Genomic DNA, 21937 nt, shown 5'->3' with positions numbered 1-21937 from the left:
GCCCCGAAGAGCAGCACGGAGGAGTGGGAACGTGCTTCCCCGAGCATCCCTCCCCGAGCAGAGCATCCCTCCCCGAGCATCCCCCTGGGAGCAGGCAGTGGCTGGGTGTTGGCGGATGTTTGGGGAAAAAGGGGTCCCCCCCCAATCCGTGATGCGCCGGAGGAGAGGTGCTCGGCCAGCCCAAACCCCGCATCTGCAGTTTCGGGAATCCCCAGCCTGCAGTGCTGCAGGAAGGGAAGGGGCGTGAGGTGGTGCGTGGAGCTGCTGCGGAGCCCCGTGCCGCATCGGGCTCCCCCCCCCAGCTCCATCATATTGATGTTTTGGGGTTGCAGGGAGCTCTGAAAGCCCAGCCTGTTTTTTTTTTTCCTCCTCGTGCTGGCTGTGCTGGTGCTTTCTCACTGCTGCTGCTCCCCTCTCAAAGGCGTGAGCTCCCTTTCTGCAGGGGGTGAAGCCGTGGGAAAGAGGCGAGCGGCGATTTGGGGCCGGGCACCTCCCTGCCCTGGTTCCCCGTCTCCCTTTTTGAAAGCTGTGCTGAGGATGGTGCCGAGCTTTGCTGCTGATGAAAAGAGCAGGATGATAACAGGCTGCAGCCGAGCTGGGAGATGCAGCCAGGGTGGAGCAGAGCCTTGGCTGAAGGCTGAGAGCAGCGAGTTTAATTGCTCCAGCCAGGGGGGGGGAAGCGGGGTGCCAGAATCACAAGTCACAGACGAGTTTCGAGCCTGGGGCTCTTGGTGACACCCAAGGACAGAGACTGGGCCACCTGGAATGGCTTCTGCAGGATGGCCACGTCCCAGGGCATGCCACAGCTGTGGGTGCTTGGCCCTGCTCACCGAGCTCCTGTGGCTTTTGGGGAGGATGGGGGCGTGCAAGTGGGTGCGCTTCTGGTTTTTGGGGTTGGGGAGCCCTCGGGGTTGGAGCTTGGGTTTTCCCAAGGGGTTCCAATGGTGGGCAGCAGGCTCAGCCCCTACAACAGCCGCAGTTTCTGCCTTCCTCCCCTTGCAGGTGCCCTCGGCTCGAGGGAGGAGCCCGAGTTTGTGACCGCTCGCGCTGGCGAGAGCGTGATCCTGGGATGCGACGTTATCCACCCGCTCACGGGGCAGCCGCCTCCCTATGTGGTGGAGTGGTTCAAGTTCGGCGTCCCCATCCCCATCTTCATCAAGTTCGGGTTCTACCCTCCCCATGTCGACCCGGGGTATGCAGGTGAGGCCGGGGGATGCGGGGCTGGGGGCCGGGGGGCCGCGAGGTGAGCGGTGCCGTGCCGCCAAGCGCGCGGCTCTGCTCAATCTGCTCCTCCGTAGGAAACGGCGTGCGCGCTCTGCCTCTCATCGCTTTCTTTCCACCCAGTTGGTTTTAATTAAGCAGCAGCACTAGGAAGCCAGCTGGGCTGTGTGGGACGGGAGCAACCGAGGCAGAGAAACCCAGGGTGACGCGTGGTGGCGGTGGTGGCTGCTGCCGCTGCGCCCCAGAGCAGCTGCAAGCCCAGGGGATGCTCGGGGGAGCGAGGCACGGGATTGGACCCCTCTGGGGACATCTCCTTGTGGAGGTGGCCAGGAGGAGGTGGCAGGGCTCTGCTGGAGGTGTAGAGCCCACGTGGCTGTGCACCGACACGTGTCACCCTCCCTGTGTGGCTGGTGGCACCTCCGGGGGCTGGGGACGGCACGCTGGGGTAGAGCCATCGCAATGTGCTGCTGCCTTGGGGAGCTCGATTTTGGTGTTTGCAGCGGGTTGAGACATCCCCTGCAAGGATGTGTTTGTGGGGTTAGGGCAGCCGGTGTGGGACGTGGGGTTTTGGGGCTGATGGGTTTTGTTCTCTGCCCCCGCAGGCAGGGCCAGCCTGCACGACAAGGCGTCCCTGCGCATTGAGCAGGTGCGCTCCGAGGACCAGGGCTGGTACGAGTGCAAGGTGCTGATGCTGGACCAGCAGTACGACACCTTCCACAACGGCAGCTGGGTGCACCTCACGGTCAACGGTGAGTCCCGGCTGGCGGCACGGGGTGGGCTCAGGGTTTGTGGGCAGCTCTGTATCCAGCCCCTTTTGGCGCTGGTGTTGCTGCTCCGTCCCGGGGATGGCCCCTGGGATAAGATGCTCTGGGATGTTGCGTCCTTGGAGAGCACAATTGTGCTGGGAGCGGGCTGGGGATGAGCTGAGTGAGCAGGGATGGTGATGGATAAGGGATGAGTGTGTTTTGGGGGCCAGGAGGAGGACAGGAATGCTTGCACATTGGGACCTGGGGGCAAAATCAGCATCCATCCCTTGCTGACCCCATTCACATGCCCACGGTGCGGGGCCTTGTGTTCTTGCAGCGCCGTGGCCTGTGTTTCACAGTGGTGTGTGAGGATGGTGCAGCTCATTAAGCCGGGCTGCAGGGTGTGATTTCATGTGTGGCTTTCTAGTCCTGATAGGTAACGAGGATGGTAATGAGCCCTCCAGGTTTGGCAAGCCCGACCGCACAGGCTGCCGGGGCCGGGACTTGGCAGAGGGCGATGCGGGAGGGCACCCAGCACCCGCAGAGCCACAGATGGTGCAGGGCAGCACTGCCAGGGCACGTGCAGAGCAAAGGCCAGGTCCCTGTCACCGTCACTGCCATGGTTTGGGGCCGTTCCCTAGGATGATGCCTTGTTCAGGGAAGACAGAGGGCTCCAGCGCAGCCGTGCCGGGTGTAGGATCGCTGCAGGGCTGCATGGGGCTGGGGCGGTTTTCCCTTTGATTTCTGACTCACGCTGCACCTCGATAGCATCTGCACCTCCTAAACAAATGAGAAGCCGTCCAGGCCAGCTCCAAGCAGGAACTCCGCTGACAGAAGGGACAAACTTTTATTAGCAATCACGCAGTTTAATTACGCCAAGCTTGTTTAAAGGAAAGACATCAAGAAGCAGGGCTGGGGCTGCATCTCCTCGTAACGAAGAGATCAGAAAATCAAATCTTTGTTTTCTCCGAATCCGGATTTACTCCAATTACTTTTTCATTTTATTAGCGCCGCGCATTAAGCTAATTAGCAATTTGTCGTCTTCCACGTCGGGAGACGTCTTTATTTTTAGCGGCAGCCACGCTTTGAGGCAGGACGCGGCCGTGGGGCGCTGCCGGCTCCTCGCCGCCGCCGTGCCCGACCTTGAGCGATTTATTTAACCTTTGGGGGGGACGCCGGGGCTGCGGCACGGTGCAGAGCTGCCTAATTGAGCCCAATTAGCGGGCAGGAGCTGCGCAAGCAGGGCTCGTGGTGGCGGGGAGCGCGGCAGCTCCGTCCTTGTGCGCTCCCCTGCCATGCGGGGCCGAGCTGCTGGTGAGCTCGGAGAGCCTGGGAAGGGAGGAAGGAGGAGGAGGAGAAAGGGAGAAAAAGGGAAGGAAGGCAGCTGTGATGGCTGGTGGTGATGGCCTCGATGAAAACCCTGCAGAGCTGCCGGCTGGGTTTATATCCTCCTCCCTGCCCAGCCCCAAAGGGCTCCGAGGTGCCTGGGAGCTGCTGGGTGGTGCCTCCAGCGTCCCAGGCTGCTCCGAGCATCCCGGCCCTGCACGGAGGGGTCTCAAAATGGGCTTTATTGGGCACCCAGGGGTTTAATAACGAAACAATAACTGTAATCCTCCAGCTACAGGAAACAGCTTTCAGGGGGAGGGCTGTGGCTTTTCCCCCGGCACAATAGGATGCTTAATTTTCTTAGGGGGACAATAAAAAAAAATCATTTTGGGAGGCACAAAATATCATTCTTTTTTTTTTTTTTTCCCCGAGCAGATTAAATTGCCAACCTGTCTTCCTCGAAAGTGGGCTTTAACAACTGCTGGTAATTAGGGGCGGGCTGTAATCCTGCCAGCCTCTTTAATCAGAAAGGAGCCTTTCGATCTGCACTGCGGTGTTTTCTTGTGTTTTGACAATAGCAAGTTAATGTGTGATGGGAACCGGGGGGGGGAAAGCCGCACAGGGAGCCACTGGGGAGGAGGGTGCGGAAGGGGCTGGCACCCCGGGGTGCCCTCCAAGGGTTTTTGGCTCTGCCCCTTACCTATGGGCTGTAGGGCACGCTGGGGACAGCCCCTGTGATGCTGCTGTCCCCGCAGCCTGAGCCCTGTTTGCATTTCAGAGCCCCTTTTTGGGGAGATGGGGGCTCGGGGGGTGTCCCCACCTTGCGTGTGGCCACCTCAACTCCGTCACCGTGCCACTGCGAGGGTGACAGCGTGTGGGACCGGGGGGTGTGACGGGGTGTCCCTCTGCCCCCCAGCTCCCCCCACCTTCACGGAGACGCCGCCGCAGTACGTGGAGGCGAAGGAAGGCAGCAGCGTCACCCTGACCTGCATGGCATTCGGGAACCCCAAGCCCATCGTCACCTGGCTGAGGGAGGGAGAGCTGCTGGCCGCCAGCAGCAAGTACCAGGTAGGTGCACGGAGGGGAAACGACCTCTCCCTGCTGCATGAATTGGGGTGGCACCCCATGGACACCCCCACATGTCCCTTAAATCAGGGACGGGGTGGGTGACAAGGTGGTGGTGGCAGCTGCGGTGTGTCTGTAACCAGCCTTGCTTTCTCAGCACTTCTCCCTGCTTCTTGGCCATAGGAGGGGGGGTTTCTGGTGGTGGAGCTGCTGGGGGCTCTGTTGGACCCCCTCTGGGTTTTGGGTGGGGGCTGTGCCTTGGGAACGAGAGGGAGAAGGGGGATGGTTCGGGCAGGGGGGGCTCTCCCTGCCCCAGGACCCATTTCCCATCCCAGAGGCTCCCACTCCTCTCCCAGGCAGCGATTCCACCCGAGCCGTAATTGGTAAATCAGGCATTGGAATCAGCGCAGGCACTAATGAGAGTAATTAGGAATCATTTGTTACTAATTGAAATAGAAGGATGAGGCAGGGTGAGCGGCGGGGAGGGAGCCTGCCTGGGAGCGCGGCTCTCTTTTGCTGGGGGGGGGGATGCTGCAGCCTCTGGGGGTGACGCTCCCCAGCCCTTTTTTGCCACGTCCTTGGGGTCCTGATGGGGATTTGGCCACTTGCGGGGCCGTGGGGCAGCGTTGTGGGGCCAGGCTGGGGCTGGTGGCTTGTGTGGGGCCGTGGGTCTCTCCGTGCCCATGGGATGTGGCTGCTGTTGTCCATGGGGAGCTGCTTGGCTTCTGTGCCCCCTGCACGTCCCCAGGCCCTGATAGCAACAGGGCTTGGCTTCTCCTCGGGGACACAGAGCAGGTCCTGTGGGATCGGGGCGGGCAGGGATCCTCCCGTGGGGCTCCCCGCTCCTTGCAGAGCAGAGCACGGCTTGCTGTGACGCATTTGGCAGGAGCGGAGCAGTTTGGAGTCTGCTGCGCGTCAGTCACTCCTGCAGGAGACGAATACGTTGCAAGGTTTTTTTTTTTTTATTATTTTTTTTTCCCCCCTTGGCGTCGAGCAGCAGTGCGTGTGTTGGTTTATTAATATCGAAGTCTTGCAGAGTTGGGGAAGCCCATTTCTCAGCCGGCTCGAGCAGCAGCAGCAGCTCCTCTCTATCTCCACCCTCCCTGCCCTTGAGGAAGCGGGGAGGGAGCGAGCATCCCCGTGCTGGGGGGGTCCCCATGGGGTCCCCACGTGCTCCAAAGTCCCCTCCTGTCCCCCAGGTGAGCGATGGCAGCCTGACGGTGCTCTCGGTCAGTCGGGAGGACAGGGGTGCCTACACCTGCCGAGCCTACAGCATCCAGGGGGAGGCCGTGCACACCACGCGCCTGCTTGTCCAAGGTAGGATCCCCGCGCGGTGCCTGCGGGTTCATCCTCGGTGTCCCCAGGGCCTGGAGGGGGAATCACTGAATGTGCTGTGTCTCTGAGGTTCTGGGAACTGGGAGAGGGTGGATTGCCTTGGTGCATCCTGCTTTGTTGATGGGGAAGGGGCTTGCCTGCATCCAGCTGATCAAAGACCCCTTCTGGTGCTGGTCCTGGGCTGGCGATAAATCAAAGAATGGACGTGAGGGTTTGGGAGGAGGCAAGGAGGGCTGTGACAGTGCCCTGATGTGCTTGGGGCCGTGTGGGTGCGTTAGGGATGATGTTAGGGCTGTGCCACTGCTGAATTATCCCCGGGAGCACCCCAGCCGCCTCCCCGTGGCACGGCGGGCACCCCGAGCAGCGGGTGGCACAGCCCCGGGTTGGTCCCCGGCACGGCTTGGCTGCAGCAGGCTGCCACCCCTGCTGCCCGCAGCCTTCCATTAAAAACGCCATCAATAAATAAACAAGGAAATGAAGCCCAAACCCCAGACGTTTAAATAACATCAGAGCCTGCCAGCTCATCTGATGGCACGGGGAGCAGGATTACGGCCGGTGCCTTCCTGTGGAAGCGGCTGCGCTGGGCACCCGGCCAGCACCGGCACGGCCCCCACGGCGTGTGCCCGCATCCCCTCCATCCCCAGCACGGGTGTGGCAGGAGATTTTGGGGGGAGGACTGGGATGGAGCTGCTAAAGCCAGGGCCAAAATGACTCGCCGGCACCGCGCCCGGTGCCCAGTGCTCTGTGTCCTGTTTGTAGGGCAGAGAAAGCCACGTAATTGGGGCACCCCGGTGGCCGGGCTGTCAGCTTGCTGGAGCAGCTGTGCCGATTAGCAGCCGGGCCCTGATTGCAGCTCGGTTTTGTTTGGAAAGCGGGGAAAGATTGAGCATGTCACAAAGCGCCTCGTCAGATAGCGGTGATACATGGCCGGCCTCCCGCTCCTCGGCGCTCAGCTCCCTCTTTTATTAAATCAACCTTTAATTAGGTCAACAGCTACCGGCAGAGAGAGGAGCTGGAGGTGTCCTGCCCTCTGCTGTGCGCCCAGGCAGCGAGCCGTGCCCCTCACCACTCATCTGGGCAGCTTGCTCTTTTTCCCTGGGCTCCTGCGGGTGGTGAGATCAAGGAAATGTGCTTGGGATTGAGTGAGATGGGAGCTTGTGTGTGCAGGGAGAGGCAGAGGAGCTCTGAGGGTGCAGGGATGGACCCCAGGAGCACCGTGCCCCTTGGGACAGCCCCGTCGTCCCATGGGATGGGGTTCCCCATGGCTCATTTGGCACGCACAGGAGGATGTATTTTCGGGGCTGCTGGCTCCAGCCCGTGTCCCCATGGGGGTGACGCTTGCTCGTAACCTTCCCATAACCTTGCTCTCCATCCCCAGGCCCACCCTTCATCGTTTCCCCTCCGGAGAACATCACGGTCAACATCTCCCAGGATGCGCTGTTCACCTGCCAGGCCGAGGCGTACCCAGGGAACCTCACCTACCTGTGGTACTGGGAGGAGGAGAACGTCTACTTCAAGAAGTGAGTTTGGGACGGCGCCTTCCCCTCATCCCGTGCCAGGGCTGCCCTCGCTCCCTGCTGCTCCTCCTCCGGCGTTCTCCCCCCTCACCTCTCCTCCCCTGGTCTCTCGCAGCGACCTGAAGCTGCGGGTGCGGATCCTGATCGACGGGACGCTGATCATTTTTCGGGTGAAGCCAGAGGATGCTGGAAAATACACCTGCATCCCGAGCAACAGCCTGGGCCGCTCGCCATCCGCCTCCGCCTACCTGACGGTGCAGTGTGAGTGCGGGCAGCGGGGCCAAATCCTGATGGATGAGCTGCTGGATGGGGCTGGGGACACCCAGCTCTGAGCCAGCCCGGAGGTGCTGCCATCCCAGTACGACCCACTGGGGAACTGGGAGGCTTGGGCTGAGGCAGCAGCAGCTTTTGGGTGGCTCCGTGCTGGGTGCCACCACCCTGGGCAGAAGGGATTTCTCCCCTTTTAACACGGGTGGGCATCTCGTGGGCGCTCCCAGGGCGCTGTTCCCTTTTCTTGTCCCTGCAAACGCCCCATCAGGGCTCTTAATATCAAATCCCCGCTTCGTTTCTCGGTATTTGTCATGGGGGCTTGTTGCCGTGACGTGGTTTTCTGCGAATTTGTAGGGCTGCGTGTAATAATTTCAGGCAGTAACTGATCTAAACAAACGGAGGAGAGCGGCGCTGAAAGGAGCGTTTCTTCCCACGCTTGTTCTTTCTGGCTCCCCCTGCTTTAATGGGTAGTGTGCCACCAGCATCCTATGGCATTCGACAGTAATGGTCCAAATTTCTGCCGCCTGCAATTGCAATATTACTCTGCTGTAAAAGCCCGTAGTGATTTTATTTTATTATGAAGGATAGGCTCGAACAAAGCGGGCTTGGAGCTCGCTTTCTGAAGACCTTTCAGATTGTGACTGTAGATCCACTGCTGGGAGCTGCCTGTTAGAGAAAACCCCTATGTCCACAGGGGCTGGGGCTGGCGGTCCTGCATGATCCCTTAGGGCACGGGAAAAGGGGCAGGATGCGGCCGGGAGGATGGCAGCAGGGTCCTTGCTGACCTTGCAGAGAGCCTCTCTATCCCATTACCTCCTCCCCACCCCTTGATTGCATTTTCCTAAGCCGGTCCCATGCATGCTGCTCCCTAATCTGGGTTATGGGGTCAGTGCTGGGATGCCCCGTGGCAGCTGGAGGCTTTGGGGAGCTGTTGGGGTTGCGTTTCCCAGCCGGTGCGCGCAGCTTTGGAAACTTGCATGGCTCCCGAGTTTGGGCGCTTTTACCCCAGAAAAACACCAGTGAGGGGGGTCTTAATTCAGGTGTCAGGCTTTAATAACCCTGAACATTGTCTTTTTTCCCCTAGCTTTGGGGCAGGCTTTTAGCAAACTGGAGCTGTAATGGTTCTGAGCCCCCTTTTTGGCTGGAGAAGCCACGAGGAATTTTCTCATTGACTTTTATTCATTCCCATCAGTTGCAGGATGAGATTTCTCTTCCTCTCTGGGTTTTCTCTCGCAGATAGCCCTGCCCTGGTGCAGATGGGATGGGTCTGCACATCCTGGGCCCTGCACCCCTCTGGCACCCATCCTTTCCATCCCAACCCCATAGTTTTACCCTGAGCTTTGCCCCAACTTGGTGACGCTGCACCCAAAAAAACAATTTCCTTCCCCAACGCAGCGTAAGCCCCGTTAGGATTTTCCCGTAACCTTGTGCTGCCGGTGTCTAGACGAGATTTGTAGAAATACTCGCTCTCCTTATTAGAAGTAACTTTTTTTTAAAAAAGCTTCTTATTAAAGAAAGTCTAGGTTCTCTCCAACCCACTCGCATTTAATTAAAAAGCTCTTAGAAGCGCTGTTAATGACACGTTCTAGACTTGAGGATTGCGAGACGTCTTGCTGCGTGGGTGGTGAAACGTGGGGAGGTTAGATACATATTTTAAGCTTTTTTGCATCCTATTTGGAAGGGTGGAGGTGGCTGATTCTTCCACGCAACCCAGCCTCAATTAGGCATGGGCCGCGAGTACAAACAAATAGGAGGGAAGCGGCTCACACCGGCCTGACCGTGGGTCCCTTCTCGGCCTCGGCTGCTGCCCTTGGTGTGTTTTAGGGTGCTGGGGTTAAAACAGTTTTTGTTTGCTGGGTCGGAGTTGTTTTCCCTGTACCCAGCAGGAGGAACAGAAGCGTTGTCGGCGCCTCGGGAGGCGCCTCCAGGCTTGCCCACAGCGTTTTTTTCCTTCTGGCGAGAGCGCATTGCGGGGCGGTGTCACTCGGGGTGTGGGAACGGGTGTTTGGTGCTGCCTTTTAAATGAAGCTTTTAATGAAGTGCAGCTCTTAATGAGCTCCAGGTAGGAACCCACAGGGTTCAAGTAAAGCCCCCCAGAAGCGCCAGGTGTTGCAGTGGATGCAAGCCTGAAGATATCAGCTGGTGGGAGATCTGGACTCAGATTTGGGGTTTGGACTCGTGTTGCACGAGCAATATTGATCCTATACAGCCAGGTGTTGGGGGAGACGGGCTCCATCCTGGTCTTAACCTGGTGCTGCTCCCCCAGATCCTGCCCGCGTGGTGAACATGCCCCCCGTCATCTACGTCCCCATCGGGATCCACGGGTACATCCGCTGCCCCGTGGAGGCAGAGCCCCCGGTCACGCTGGTCAAGTGGAACAAGGACGGGCGGCCCCTGCGCATCGAGAAGGTGAGGGAGCAACAAGGAAGGGGGGATGAGGGGAAGGGGTGTCTGTGGTGTCTCTGCCCAAGGTTTTGAGCCCCAAACTTCATGTCCAGAGAGGAGAAAGCCCCTGGATGGGCTGACACCATTTTTTTCCCTACCACAGCAGCCTGATCTGAGTTAATTTAGGTTCCTTTGGGGAGCCCACGGCGCCTGTCTGAACATCCCAGACCTCTACAATGACCTCCCGATGGCCCTGTTTTCTTCCAAGGGCACCTAATGGTTAATAGACCCTTTTAACAAGTCTCTGTCTTCCTATAATCTTGCTTTGATAGTCTCAGCAAGGATATTAGCCATTAAATATTTAAGGAAAACACTCAGTATTTTAATTTTTTTTTTGTTTAAATATTAACGATCTGGAGTTTTCAGTCGGTTTAAGCCTGCTGCCCATGTGGGTTCCTGGTCGCTGGTGCCCGCAGCTTCTCATCTGGGGTCATCTTGGTGCCACCAGGCTTGGGGTCCCCAGCCCTTGGTCTCCCCAGGGCTCATGTGGGACGAGTTCCCCTTCCGTGGGGTGCAGAAGAGCCCGAGTGGAGGCTCCTGGTCCCCCCCAGTTTATAAAAGGTGTGAGCTGGGGCTTGGATTGCTCTGGCCAGGGAAAACCTGGCTGTGGCCATGCTTGGGGAGCTGCAGCTCGTGTTTGTTCTCACAAAATGTCCCACCTGCAGCGGCATAATGGCTCCTTTTGTTAATTGGAAGGATGCATTTAAAAAAAATCATTTAAAAAGGAGGGAGTGAAGGAAGAGGGAGATTTTAATGTCTACTCAAGGCATAGAAAGGTGGGAGCAGGCTGCTGTGCTTGCTGCCGTGGCATCCCTCCTATGAGGTCCTTTCTGCGTGGCTGCTTGTCTAAGGATGTGGGTTTGCTTTTTTTAAGAGACGGAAGTCTGTGTCACAGGAGGCTTTTTTAATAAACACCAAACAGGAGAGCTTTCAAAGGAAAAAAATCTTCCGTGCCTTTAGGCATGCGTTTTGCAGTAGAGTAGTTCAGCTGGAAGGGACCTACGAAGATCATTGAACCCATCTGTTTTACCTAAGGTATGATGCCGTCATTAAATCTGTTGGGCCCCTTGGAGCCTGGCTGTGTATAAGGAGGAGAGCATCAGCAAGACAAACCCCTGCGTCAGCGGTGTGTTCGGGGCTGGGAAATCCTTCCTGGGGAGCAGGCACAAGCTGTGCCTTCACCTCCTGCTCACCGCTGCTGACGGGAGCCCGCCGGGTGTTTGGGCTCCGTGGGTGGCATTTGTCTCGCCTGATTTTAGACATCTCCAGAGCTGATGCTGGTGTCGAGGACTAGTCATCCAGGCTGCTTTTGTAGTCCTTGGAGAGAGAGCAGTGCTTCCAGGAAACACGGGTCTGTGCTCGAGCTGAGGCATCTACTCCTGGAAGGGATAAATCACGTCGCGGGGTTTGCCGATGTCTCCTGGTTAACTGGAAAAGAGGCTTAGACCCAAGGCTGAGATGGGGATTTCCTTGCTGTCTGCTCTCAGATGGGCTGATCTCACCTGCTTTTCCCCGCTCTGTGTTTGAGGAGGTGGCTTGGATGCTGGGAATGGGACTTCAAAGCGATTTGGGCACCTCCAGGAGATGCCCCAGCCACCCTGGGCTTAGTTTTTGGGGTTGGCCGAAGGGAAAATAAGCGGTGCTGTGAGCAGGACACTGCAGCTGCCTCCTTCTCCCCTCCACAGTACTCTGGCTGGAACCTGCTGGAAGATGGGTCGATCCGAATCGAGGAGGCAACCGAAGATGCTCTCGGCACTTACACCTGTGTGCCTTATAACGCCCTGGGTACGATGGGCCAGTCTCCCCCTGCCCGACTGGTACTGAAGGTAACGTGCCTGTGCCTGCCGTGCCAGCACGTGCTGGTGCCCCCTGGGGGGGCTGCTGGGGTGTGCAGGGTGCTGGGACCCCAAACTGGGTGCTGGGACCCCGGACTGGGTGCTAGGACTCCAAACTGGGTGCTGTGGATGTGAGCATTTCACCAAAACGTGCTGCTGTGTGGCTGGGCGAGCCTTCCTGTTCACAGATTATAACTATTTTTAAGATTATTACTATTTTTTTTTTTTTAAGTCTGCCTGCAGTTCTTGCTCATTAATGAGCGCAGGTTAGTGGGGAAGTGCTGGCCCTTGTGTGCCACACCAAAACAAGGTGCTGGCCTGTAGCATCGAGCCTTAGCAGCCCTGCACCAGGAGGGTTTGACGGAGCATCGTTCACATCCCCGGGATGGCCTGTTTGCCAACAAAATGTTCAGGCCTGCTGACCCGGGCTTGGATTTGCAGAGGATTTTAATGAAAAGATGATTTAAGCTGTAGAAAAGCTCCGTGGGCTTTTGCTGCTTTGCTGTAGCCACCGGCGCTGCTGGGGTTAGGAGCTTTGTTCCCTGAACAAAAAGACACGTGTAAGGAGTGTTATTGCTGGGATTCACACGACACAGCTCTGCAAACCTCCTCATACATACACGCATCCACCAAGCTGATTAATCAGGCTGATATCTGATGTGGATGTTATTTTTTTTTTTTTTTCCTGTTTACCTCCTTAAAATTGAAACGAGGTGGCTGGGTGGCTTTCCAGCAAAAACCTCCCTCCATGTGTGTAATTTTGCGTGCCGTAAAGCCTCGTTAGCACCCGCTTTCTGCACCTCAGCCTTACCCAAACCACTGACGAATTCGTTTTGGGAGGGTTTGGGGGCATGGAGCTGGTGGCACGAGCTGCTGGGGGGGATGTTGGTGGTGTGGGCTCACGCTCCTTGCCTTTTCCTTTTTCCCTTTGCCCAGGACCCCCCCTATTTCACGGTGCTACCAGGCTGGGAGTACAGACAGGAGGCAGGGAGGGAGCTGTTGATTCCTTGTGCTGCTGCGGGAGACCCCTTTCCCATCATCGCCTGGAGAAAGGTACCCGGCCTGCCAGACAAATCTGCAGTGCCTTTGGCTTTTGGTGAATATTGCAGACAGAGAAGCCACACTCTGTCCCGGTAAGAACAAACTGCAGGTACAGCTGCTTCGCTTTGGGCTGAGCCACTGCCGTCCTGTCCCGCAGGTGGGTGGGGGAGCCCGGCTTGTGGCCACCGAGTTCTTTCCAAAAAACCTTCACAGCAGCATCTGCAAAGCTGAGCGCTGCCCCCGCCCCGGCCCCTTCCTCCTCTTCCTCGTTGGGAAGCCCTCCTCCTCCTCCTCCTCCTCCTCCTCCTCTTGCTGGTGAGGCTGGCACCAGTGATGCTGGTCCTGCAGGAGGGGATGTGCCACCGGGGCCTGTCCAGGGGACTCTGGGGCTTGGCTGAGTTTTTGGGAAGGACCTGGACCTGTCAGTGCCTCCTTTGGTGCCCTGTGACTTGGAAGACCGTGGGAAGAAGCTGGTTTAACCGTGCTGGACTGGATGTAGTGATTTGAGGATGTTCCTTTAGAGCAGGGTAGGGTGCAGTGTGGTGTCACCAGGACTTTCCACTCCCCCAATCCCTTTACTTCCCACCTTTGCTGTGCCTGTAGGAGAGCCGCAATGCAGGGCACCTCCCGGGCTCTTTGTCCTGCTGCCAGGATCTTCTCTCCAAGCCTCCTGTCCCCTTCCAGCCCTCCCAGGAGGGCTCCTCAGCACAGGATCCCTGCATCGCCCTGGGGGCACCGTCTTTGTTCCCTGCAGCGTGAGGTTCTCCATCTATTCACAGTTCTACCAGCACAAGGAGGACCGTAGCTTGGGCAGATCTCAAGCGACCTACCTGGAATTTGTTAGCTCTTTTAGTTTTCTTATCGATCTTATTTTTCCTTCCTTCCCCACCCCCTTCTTATTTAGGTTTCTTTCCAACCCCTTTTGTGCTTTTTGGCCCTCCTCCTCACATCACGGCTTTGGGCTTTTCCTCCCTTGGCTTCAGCCAGGGCTGGTTTGGTCTGAGAGGAGTTTCCAAGGGAAAGAAGAGAGCTCCCTGCCAGCCCCCGAGAGCTGACCTGCCTCCTCCTGAAGGACCCCACAAGACCTGAGCTGGGCACCGCTAACCCCCGTGCCCATCCGCTCCCCCTGCACAGGAGCAGGCTGCGTGCAGGTGCTGCAGGTCCCCGGAGCCCATCAGTGGGATCCGTGCATGAAAAACAGCAGAAGAGGACTGGGAGCGACGTGGGATTTGCACAGCTTCAGATAATGGGCAGGAACACGAGTTGTTACAAGATCCATCCTTTCCGCTCGGCTTGAGAGCTGCCAGGCACCTTCGTGCACATCAGCTTCCCACATCCCTGGGGTCCCTCCTGCCGAAACCTCTGCCAGGAGCGGTCCTGCCTCTCCTCTGCTGGCTGGGGGCGAGAAGGGACATTGGGACATCTCCTGGGGACAGGCACCCACCTTGGAGGGTGTTCTCTGGGGACAGCTGGTGCGCCGTCCCCAAGCAGCGGTGGCAGTTTCAGCTTTGGATGCTGGAGACTTGAGTTCTTGCGGAGGTCTCGGGGCCCATCCGGGTGCCGTGGGGTTTTTCTGCTCGTGTCTGGGTTGTGATCACCAGCCCCCATCCGCATGTCTCTCGCGTTGCCGTGCCGGGTCCTCTGAAAATCGGGGAAACCTCGTGGGGAGCAGGGAGCCGAGAGCAGATAGCTGAGATACCGCGTTGCCGCCTCGCCCTGCTCGGCGTGCTGCTGAGTTGTGTTTTTTTTTTTCCTCTCTTTGCCTCACTCCCCCTGCTCCTTGCCCAAGGTAGGGAAGCCCAGCAGGAGCAAGCACAACACGCTGCCCGGCGGCACCCTGCAGATCCGCTCCCTCGGCAAGGACGACCATGGCGAGTGGGAGTGCGTCGCCACCAATGTCGTCGCAAGCATTACTGCCAGCACTCACCTTACAGTTGTAGGTACGGGCAGGAGGGGGCCACGGGGCCTTGGGGACAGCTGGTGGCAGGCACTGTGTGCTCCTGGGTTGTCACACGTGGGGTAGGGATGCTTCCCGTGATGAGCAATGTCTCCCTTTACTATAGTTTACCGGTGGTGCTGCATTCTCTGTTCCTTTATTTTGGCCACCCGCGTGTGTGGCTTAGCAGAAATCCTGCATGAAACAAAGGCTTCCCTATTTAGGAGTCCCCCCTTCGTATCCTGGCTGGAAGCAAATCCCTCCCATGAGCTGTAGGGCTGCATTAATGCCCGCAATCCCTCCCGTGCCCCTGCTCCTGCTGCAACCCGTCTCTCTCCCCGCAGGCACAAGCCCTCATGCCCCCACCGGTGTGCATGTAGTGGTTGCCATGACCTCTGCCAACGTCTCCTGGGAGCCCGGCTACGACGGTGGATACGAGCAGACTTTCTCAGTTTGGTACGGCCCTCTGTGAGTCATCCCCGCATGCTTTGCTCTCTGCTTCTTTTCCTTCCTAGCCGACCCCAGCTTCCAGCAGCGGGGCCGTGCCGCGGCGGGGGGGGACGGGTGGCGATGGGCGGCGTGCCTGGGCCGTGCCGTGGCGAGGGGTAGAGCCCCCGATGCCCTGGTGCGAGCCCCAGCCCTGAGATGGGAGGGATGGGGAGGGTGGAGGTGGCCCTGGGCTTTTTTCCATTTTTTCCCTGCAGCTTTTTTCCATTTTTTTTCCCCTTTTTCTGAGTGCAGAGGAGCTGCTGGCGCTGCAGTCCCCTCCAGTGCCTCGGAGACGGGCAGCAGTAGCGCTGTGGGTCTCCCGTGTTCCCTTTCCCTTTTGTGCTAGCCACTACATCTGTCCGCCCCAGCAAATTCTGTTCTGCTTACAAGGGGAGACGCTTTGCATTCATGTTAACTTTGCCTCTGGCGTCTAATTTCAAGATAAACTGTTTATGAAGCTTAGCAGCCACGGAGAGGATGGCAAATGCAATCTTTAGAGAGTGCCTCCTGAAGAAATGTGACTAAGCAGAAACGATCTCTCCCTCCTCTCCGACTCCCCGAGGGCTGCTAAATCCCAGCTGAGCGTGCGAGCAGCCACCGTGCGGTGCTGGCCAGGAGACCTTGCTCCCTTTAGCTGCTGGTACCCAAAGCAAAGAGGCAAATCCAGCCTTCCCATCTCAGGGAGGGCAAAACGTAGCTGCAGCAAGGTCAGGCTCTTCTCCAGGCTCTGCACTCGTCATCCTTCTCCTCTGAAGGATGTCCTTTGAAATGCGGAGGGGCCGGCGCCTTGCCTTTCACAGGCTGCTGCTGATGTCCTCCTCCGCTTCTTCAGCCTTTCTTCTCGCTCCCTTTCTCTCCTTCCTTTCCTTAATTTGCCCAGATGGGGTCTGCTGATAGAGTGGGGATTGGAGAGATGCCGCCTGTAATGAATTCTGCTCTCTGGGCTGAGGGCAGGCTCAGCGCTCGCACGGTGGGGCCGGATAATTGTGTCGGGAGACAGAGGACAGGAGATGGGAGAAATTGAACGAGCGGAAGAGAAAAATGAGGGAGCGAGTGGGGAGGAGCGCGTGGAGCGGTGCAGACCTCACGTAGCTGCCTCTGAAAGCGTCCTTGGGAAGGACGGATCTGACCTCCCTGCTCCTGAGACGTGCCTCACCTTGGAGGGAGGTGGCAGCTGCTGCTCTCGCCGCCTGCCCAGCTCTCTTTTCTCCAGCCCCCACACAAAAAGAGAGGCAGCCAGGGGCAGGGAAGGGCGTTAGGAAATTTGCAGGGTGCTGGGGGGAGCCCCAGAAGGAGGGAGAGACCCATCTTGTCCTGGCTGTAGGATGGGAGTCCTTGGGCCCAGAGAGCCCAGGAGAGATGGGGATGGGAATGGCGCTGGGGGTGAAGGTGACAGAGCTGCTCCTCACTTGGGTGCTGCTCTCCTGGCTTTATTTTGGTGCTATCCGGAGAGCTGGCTGGCCAGTGGTCACATATTTTCCTCCATGCTGTGGTACAGGATTCTCAAGCAAAGCATTGCTTCACCTCCTGCTTCTGCAGTTGCTGCAAATGCTGTTTCTGCTCCTGACACAGCCAGGGCCACCGGAGCATCCCATCTGTGTGTCCATGCCCCCTCGGCGAGGGCGTTCTCCCCCAGCTGGGGCGCTGAGCATTGCATCTACCATCCACACTCCCTCCCCACTGCAGCACCCGGGAGCAGGGCTGCGATGGCATTGGGATTAAATACTGCGGGGCCACCTACCCTAGGTGGCAGGCAGCTCTGCCGTGCAACTCCTGGGAGCTGTAGCCCCCACCAGAGCCGTGGTGATTTTGGGGCTTTCCTGCCCGCAGCTGTTGGGTTTGGTCAAAGCACTCTGCACATGCATGGCTCTCTGCCAGCCTGCTTCTCTCTATAGCTTGCTGCTGCCTCACCTTTTGCTCCCTTTACAGCGGCATTACTCGGCTTTGCTCCGGCTCTTCCTACCCAGTGGGTTTCCCTGGCAGCTCACTGATGGCCGTAGACGTGCCCGCATAACTATGCAGAGCAGGCCTGCTGCAGTAATCTTTCCCAAATCCTCCGCGGACACGACAAAAACCTGCAGATGAGGGCTGGGGCTCGCTGGAGCATCTCTCTAGGACATGCATGGGGTTCGGTGATATTTGCTATATCACCACAGTGCTGGGGTGCTGCTCTGAGACATGGGGCTCATTCACCAGGGGGCTTCCTATGACTTGGAGGTGGATGTGTGGGATGGTTCTGGGCGCAGAAAAAAGCCCTGAGTTTGTGGGTTAGACCCCTGGCAAAAATGGTGAGTTGGTTAAGTGCCTCCTGTGGGATTATATGTGCAGGGATACAGCTAAGGGGGTGCTGCTTTGCTCTGGCTTGGGAATTGTTGGGGTATAAATGAGAACAGGGACCATCACTTTTGCATCACTTAAAGTGAAAAAATAACCAAATTTGCCCTTTTGCCTTTGGGATCTGATGGAGATAACCCTTAGAGGGGAGGCTGCTGGCCGTGCTTTTGTACATGACCCTGCCCTGAGGGCACAGGGGCTACAAGACAGCGGGGAGGGCTGGTAGCAGTGCCATGGCGTGATGGGATGGTGCTCCAGGTCCTCGTGTGCGCTGACCCTGAGCCAGCTCTCGGGTGGCGAGCGTCAGCGCCACGTCCATGCACATCGCTGCTGCCAAACCAAACCATCTCTCGGGACGGCTCCATTTTCACTCGAGAAGTTAACACGACGTCTTCGTCCTGCCGGTCGGAGGCACCTGGACTGAGGATGCTCCCCTCTCTCTTGGCAGGGTGAAGAGAGCCCAGTTTGGCCCCCACGACTGGCTGTCTCTCCCCGTGCCAGCTGGTTCCAGCTGGCTCCTGGTGGATACCTTGGAACCGGAGACCGCGTACCAGTTCAGCGTCTTGGCTCAAAACAAGCTGGGCACCAGCTCCTTCAGTGAGGTGGTCACTGTGAACACTCTAGGTGGGTCCTCATAAACACGTGGGGCAGAGGGTGAGGGGGCTTCGGGAGGGCTGCAGAGCAGGGGGGCTTGCTCCTTGCCACGTGTCCTGCCTGCTGGGATGGAGCTGGTGGCTGGCTGCAGTGGTTTCCAGCCACAGAGGTATTTTTTTGGAGCATCCTGGATGAAACTTGGGGGCTTTGCCAGATGCTCGGGACACCTAAAAGCTTGTCCTGACAGTTCAAAGGAGCCGTGCTGGTCACCTTAGAGATTTTCCTTAGGTTCATCTTGGGTCAGGAGTTATTAGCAGAGCACAAAGCCACTTGTGTGCAGCTCAGAGCGGGAGCATCACAAAGGGCCTTGTGCTTGGGTACCCGCCTGGGGGCTGCCTCACAAGTAGGTCGGGGGAGGAGGAGGCTTTGTGATGCTGTGCCCCTTTTTGTAGTCAGAGCATCTTTAGTCCTCCCCCTTTTTGGAAAGCCGCCTTTGTGTCTCTGAGACAAGAGCATGTGCTGAGACATGTCCTGACCTGGGAGGAGGGAGCTGCTGCTGTGGTCACAGTCTGTCTGTGCCGGTGCCAGCATGTGGGAGAGATCCCGGCACGCTGCTGTTGCGCAGGCTCACCTGCACCTTGCAGGACACCCTGTGCAGGTGCACGAGGAGCCCCTGCTCTGAAATACAAGGGAGAGATCGTGGCTATCACCCCGGGGAGGAGAGCATCCTCTGGGCTTCCTTTATCCCCACCTCAAAGGCGCCTTGTCCCATCCTCCCTGTCCGCAGCATTCCCTGTAACAACTCCAGAGCCTCTGGTGTTGGTTACCCCACCGAGGTGCCTCACAGCCAACCGGACACAGCAAGGCGTCCTCCTGTCGTGGCTCCCTCCTGCCAACCACAGCTTTCCCATCGACCGCTACATCATGGAGTTCCGCGTCGGGGAGAGGTGGGAGATCTTGGACGATGCCATCCTCGGGACCGAGAGCGAGTTTTTTGCCAAGGACTTGTCCCAGGTGAGCTGGGACCGACCCGACGCCGCTCCAGCAGCGTGCAGGCATCGCACTGCCTGCTGCGGCCCCGGGGAGGTGCTTTTTGGGGTGCCGTCCTTCTGACGGATGTGCTTGGTGTTTCAGGACACTTGGTACGAGTTCCGTGTCCTGGCGGTCATGCAGGATCTCATCAGCGAACCCAGTAACGTTGCTGGCGTGTCCAGCACAGGTAAGGGGTGCTGCTTCCTCCTCCCTCCCCGTGCCTGGTGGTTGTGGGACCATTTCTGCTGTCTGCAGCTGGTGCTGTGCCCGGGTGGTGCACCAGCAGCCATGGGTTGAGAGCACTGGGTTTGTGTTTTTGCCTGAAAACCCTGGCTGTGAGCTGGGCTGATGGGTGTGGGCTTTGGGTTAGTGTCCCAGCACACAGCTGCTGCCTCTCTGATCGCAGGAAGCCTTCGTTTTGGACTCAGTGCTGGAGATGAGCACTGCAGTGCAGGGGCTGATGCTGGCAGTGCTTTCCACAGCCAAGGGGAGATCTGGGAGGTGGGGGGAGAAGCTGGGGCCCTCCCAGCAGGAATGGAGCAGGGTGCTGAGAGCAGGCGAGGACAACCCCTCGTTTATTCCTTCCCGACGGGTGCGGTGCGGCATCCCTCAGAGCAGAGGGGCAGCTCGGCTCTGTGGGGTGCCCTGAGAACAAAGCAGGGAGCCGGGCGCTGCGCAGCCTAGAAATGGAAATGAAAGGTGCAGAGAGGGAAACGCAGCACTGCAGTGCGGTGTCTGAGAGGAGGAAAAAAAAAAAAAAAAAAAAAAACACAACAAAACACAGCAGAGCTTTGCAGTAGGAGATGGAGACTCGCTGCAGCGTGTCCCCTGCACCCCGGTGCAGCTCGGAGGAGCGATTTTCAGCCAGGGCCAGGCAGAGCAGGGGATGGCCATGGTAAGGGAAGGTCTGCAGGAGGAGAGGATGCGATGAGCCCTGCTAGTATGGCTTTCCTGGAAAAAAAAACGAGGAGCCGCCCAGCTCGGCTGCGCGCAGGAATGAAGCGGTCTCTCTCTGCCCCCAAGTGGTGCTGGCGCGATGCAGGGAGCCTGCTTGCTGCCTGCAGCCTGCTCGCTGCCCTCCCAGAGCTGCTGCTCTCCTCTTGCACGATGTTTCTGATGGGGTTTGACAGCTCAGGGTGCACGGAGCCAGCTGCAGCCTCAGGGTGTGCGTGTGCCCCGGCCCTCCTGGGCTGCTGTCTGCGGCTGAGCGCCGGTGCTCCCAGCGGGCGGATGTGCGCTGACCCTGTGTGGGTGCGTGGCAGGGGCACTGGTGTGTGCAGGATGCGATAACTGCTCCTGTGTCTGCAAATAGAGGCAGCTAAATAGGCTCTGGTCGTGGTTCTGATTCAGTCATGGCCAGTGGAGTGGTGTGGTGAGGGCTTGGAGGGAGGTACCTGGTGCTGCTGCAGCTGCAGTTGGTTATTATAGGAAGGGGAATAACTGTGGGTGTTGTGCAGCTGTGTTCATCTGTGCATAACCGTGCATTTGTGTGCTGTGAGCACTTCTTCCTGCTGTGTCCATCACCAGAGACAAAGGGTCCATCTCGTGTGAGGTCACCAAATTACTCGGTGTCAGCCTGCAGAAGTGTTCACAGTTCTCCCCACGTGGGCTCTGTTTAAGGCAGGGTTTCTGCTTCAAGGTTATCCTCAGTACCAGGAGCGAGTGAGTTGCCTTGCGTCAAGACAGCTTTGCCCTTCAGGCTGCAGTTGATCCCCTAGGGAGAAGCAGCAGGCAGGAGCGCGTGTGTGTCTAACACCTGATGGCTGTTATTTTTTTTTATTTTTCCCCAGACGTATTCCCTCAGCCTGACCTGACGGACGAGGGTTTAGCCCGCCCGGTGCTGGCTGGCATCGTTGCCACCATCTGCTTCCTGGCTGCTGCCATCCTCTTCAGCACACTCGCCGCCTGCTTCGTCAACAAGCAACGCAAACGCAAACTCAAGCGCAAGAAAGGTGAGCCCGGCCCCGGCGTGCCTCCCTCCTCCCTCCTGTCTCCTCGTTGTTTCTCTCCTCCTCCTCCTCCCTGGTTGTGTTGTGGTGGTAATGTTCTTCCCTGTCTGTCTCTTCTTCCACCCGTGCGCGTCTTCAGGTGAAGCCCTGACTTCATCCCCCAGCTGTGCCTGAAAGCGCCCGTGGTCGGGAGTGGGAGAGGAAGGGTGGGTGAAGAGGCGGCAGAGAAACCCTAGCCTGGGATGTCCGAGGGCGTGCTTTGGTGTGGTGACAACTCCTAGAGCTTGGGGGCTAGGGCTGGGATGTCCCGTTGGCTGGGGAGGGGACCGTGACCCTCCCCGAGGTCCCCCTGGTGCTGGGCTCTGCCTCGCCTGCACGGGCAGTGCCCGATGGCTGCGCTAGGCTAGAGAAGACCCCATGAAGGAGACTCCGCCGCCCCGCTTCCCTAAAGCTGGGACTGCAGCCGCCTTGCAGGAGCGCCCGGTAGGGAAACCACCACCCGTCCAGGCGGCTGGGGAGCTGGAGAGGGCAGGGGAATGGGCTCCTTCACCTCTAGCGTGCGAGACTGCGGCCGCAGCACTGATAGGAAACTGTGACGGGAGCCGTGTGTTGTCAGCAACCATTAAAGCACTGGAGCGATGAAACCTTGGCCTCTTGTTGAGTGTCTTCTTTTGTGGTTGTGATGTTGTTTGTCTGTCTCTGTCTTGTTGCGCCTCCTTAGCGTTCTCTTTCTTTCCCCTTTTTATTCTTTTCCAGACCCTCCTCTCTCGATAACCCACTGCAGGAAGAGTTTGGAGTCCCC

At 58.3% G+C, this 21937-nt stretch overlaps 1 protein-coding gene across 11 annotated transcripts in view; it reads left to right on the top strand.

Moving 5' to 3' along the window:
* The window catches only part of IGSF9B (immunoglobulin superfamily member 9B), a 50106-nt gene that overhangs the window by 6560 nt on the left and 21609 nt on the right, over positions 1-21937 (top strand). For 10 of the 11 annotated variants that reach the window (XR_014685345.1, XR_014685346.1, XR_014685347.1 and 7 more), the window contains exons 2-17: positions 1003-1200; positions 1824-1970; positions 4210-4361; positions 5558-5675; positions 7072-7213; positions 7326-7471; positions 9747-9889; positions 11611-11751; positions 12697-12813; positions 14591-14741; positions 15082-15205; positions 18009-18184; positions 18942-19168; positions 19289-19373; positions 20977-21138; positions 21892-21937. Coding sequence is in view for 5 of the 11 variants with exons in the window: in XM_084495463.1 (XP_084351589.1) it covers positions 1003-1200; positions 1824-1970; positions 4210-4361; positions 5558-5675; positions 7072-7213; positions 7326-7471; positions 9747-9889; positions 11611-11751; positions 12697-12813; positions 14591-14741; positions 15082-15205; positions 18009-18184; positions 18942-19168; positions 19289-19373; positions 20977-21138; positions 21892-21937 (2275 nt within the window). In the remaining 6 variants the exon portion in view is untranslated. The remainder of the gene's footprint in view (positions 1-1002; positions 1201-1823; positions 1971-4209; positions 4362-5557; positions 5676-7071; positions 7214-7325; positions 7472-9746; positions 9890-11610; positions 11752-12696; positions 12814-14590; positions 14742-15081; positions 15206-18008; positions 18185-18941; positions 19169-19288; positions 19374-20976; positions 21139-21891) is intronic. The other variant, XM_084495464.1, reaches the window with a different exon arrangement.

This window comes from Aythya ferina (assembly GCF_964211825.1).
Source record: "Aythya ferina genome assembly, chromosome: 22".
Taxonomy (NCBI): Eukaryota; Metazoa; Chordata; class Aves; order Anseriformes; family Anatidae; genus Aythya; species Aythya ferina.
The sequence above is the reverse complement of the archived record's forward strand: the minus strand, read 5'-3'. Positions and strand labels throughout refer to the sequence as shown.